Below are 2,447 nucleotides of genomic sequence, written 5' to 3'. Positions count from 1 at the left end.
TTTTTTTTTTTTTTTTTTTTTCATTCAGCTAGTAAAGAAGCTGCAAAAAGCTAGTGTAGGATACACTTCTTGGAAACAGAAGAACAATCCTAACTACAAACCTTGGATAAATCCTGAACAAATTTCGCTTCCCCGAATTGTGTTATTAGAATGTATAAAAAATGAGTTTGACAATATGGAAGCAGAAGAATTCCTTGATGAGAGTGGAATTGATGAGGACAGCTTAAAAGGAAAAGATTTCTTTGAAGAAGAAGATTGAAAGTTTGACAGAGATCTGTGATATAAATGATTCAAAACTGGTTTTAAGTGCTTGTTACCTTCACATGCTCATAATGTGCATGTGTAACAGTAAATAGAAAAAGATATTGTAACTAAATCTCAGAATTGACAGATATCAGGTAATTCTTTGAGTTTGTATACTTACAATTTTGAAAAATCCAAGGCTCTAAATTTCGAAAACATTAGCTACCACATATTGATTAGACATCTTTGATAGTCTTGCCCCCGTAATTTTTTATTTCTAAGCATATCATATTTAACTTTATTTTCTTACTGTAGATACAAAGATTAAATATTTGTTCAATGCATGTACTTTACGTCGTATCCCGAAATCTTACACTTAAACTCCAGTTTGTTTCAGTCATAAACCACAACTTGGTATTTAATAACTTCTACCAGAAGAATTGCTAAAATTCTTTGATAAAGATACAATTAATCGTAATTAGTCTTAAAAAATGAGCAACAGGCAAACTACAAAAAGCCCCTGTGACCACTCTGCCTTAGATCGTTAGTTGGATATCCTTGCTGTTAGTAGTGTATTCAGCTCTTATGATAATGTTAGTTTTGAGTATTCAATGAGGCTTATCTTCAGGGTATGTTTTTTAGGATACTTGTTCTTTATTAATATTATTTATATATCTTAAAAATCAAGAATCCTCAAGGAAATTATCTTAATAGAGTTTTCCTACTGTATTGGGATTTTATTTCATTTGATAATTTTTCCTGTAATAAGAAAAAACCTTTGTATATACTATTTTTTATTGATGTGTGGTTTTTCCTCAGCAAACGAATGTATAAAATATTACAATAATGGTTGGTAGAATAGTAGATCTCATTTATTTCTTAACAAAATAGGTTCTCTTTCACTATTGTGACTGTAATTCATCAGTTTTGATTTGATGAAATACAGATTTCTTATCCACCAACTTAAATAACTTCAAGTTGAATTAAAAAGTTTCATTTTTTCAATAAAAACTAATAATGTGCAAGTATTTACTCATTTTAAAATAAATGCATTTACTAAAGTAAGTGTAGGACGACTATTGGAGGAATATAAATGCTATTCAAACACATTCTGTTCTGTGTGAAGTATTCAAAACCTTGTTATACAATTTTATATTAATTCTTTGGTTACTAGTGGTAGTAAGCATGATACAGCACAAGAAAGTTAGTTCATTTTTCATTTAGTAATAATGAAAAATTTTATGCATCTAAATTTTCAATTACTTATATTTAACATATTGGGGAAAGTGATTGGGCATATTTTTTATTCAGTACTGTGATGTATAACAAGTGTTACTGTTCACATGCAATATAAATATGTAGTGATTTCAAAATATTCTTAGAATAATCAACATTTTTATACACAAAGTATCATATATGACTGGGTGTTTTAGTTTATATTTCTCTCTCCAATGAAAAATAATTTGTAACTAGTGCCATTCATCATCTGACACAGGTGATTAGACAAGTGTCACTGCAATTCTGGAACCAATTTTGATTTGAACACACTGGTCAGAACTACTGGCATTAATACGGCCCGTAAACCAATACTCATTAGTTTGTAATTTTATTACTTAATTTTTACCAAAATTAAGCAATTATAGTGAAATATTTCATCTTGCTTATGAATTTTAATACAACTGTTTTATGATTTCGTTTGATACAATTTGCATTTAGTACTGTTATAAAGCGGACAAATCTTTAAACACTAAGTCAGTGTTGTATCGGCATAAGTTATGTCTAAGTCTTGCCATTATTCAATTTTAAAAAGGCAAATTAAAAACTTCTGTTCACATGGATTAACAACAATATTGACTACAGTGATAAGATTCTCTCATTTTGATCATTATTGTAAACTTAAAAAAAAAGTTGGGTTAAAAATTCATTTAAAAAAATTAATGTTAATGTGCAATGCAGGATGAATATAGAATTTGTTTTAGGAAATCCAGTCCCCCCCCCCAATTTTTTGTTATTTTTATAAAAGAAATTATGCAATTTGCTGGTCTGTTGAACATTAACATGAGCTTTGCACTCTACTACATACAACAGGGAATTTTTGTTCTTCATGTCAATTTTCTGCAAGTTTATTGAAGCAGCTAAATTCCTGATGAACTTCCTGTTGTGCACATCTCTGGTATGATTTTATATTTGTGCAAAAAAAAGTA

At 28.9% G+C, this 2,447-nt stretch overlaps 1 protein-coding gene across 1 annotated transcript in view; it reads left to right on the top strand.

The window, feature by feature from the left end:
• The window catches only part of LOC106476241 (START domain-containing protein 10-like), a 16,318-nt gene extending 15,346 nt beyond the window's left edge, over positions 1 to 972 (top strand). Inside the window, exon 6 of the mRNA XM_013936940.2 lies at positions 29 to 972. Coding sequence (XP_013792394.1) covers positions 29 to 259 — 231 coding nt within the window. The 3' untranslated portion in view covers positions 260 to 972. The remainder of the gene's footprint in view (positions 1 to 28) is intronic.
• Positions 973 to 2,447: the final 1,475 nt, after the last annotated feature.

This window comes from Limulus polyphemus, unplaced genomic scaffold, assembly GCF_000517525.1.
Source record: "Limulus polyphemus unplaced genomic scaffold, Limulus_polyphemus-2.1.2 Scaffold6, whole genome shotgun sequence".
Classification (NCBI taxonomy): Eukaryota; Metazoa; Arthropoda; class Merostomata; order Xiphosura; family Limulidae; genus Limulus; species Limulus polyphemus.
Note: the sequence above shows the minus strand (reverse complement) of the source record. Positions and strands in the feature narration are given on the sequence as shown.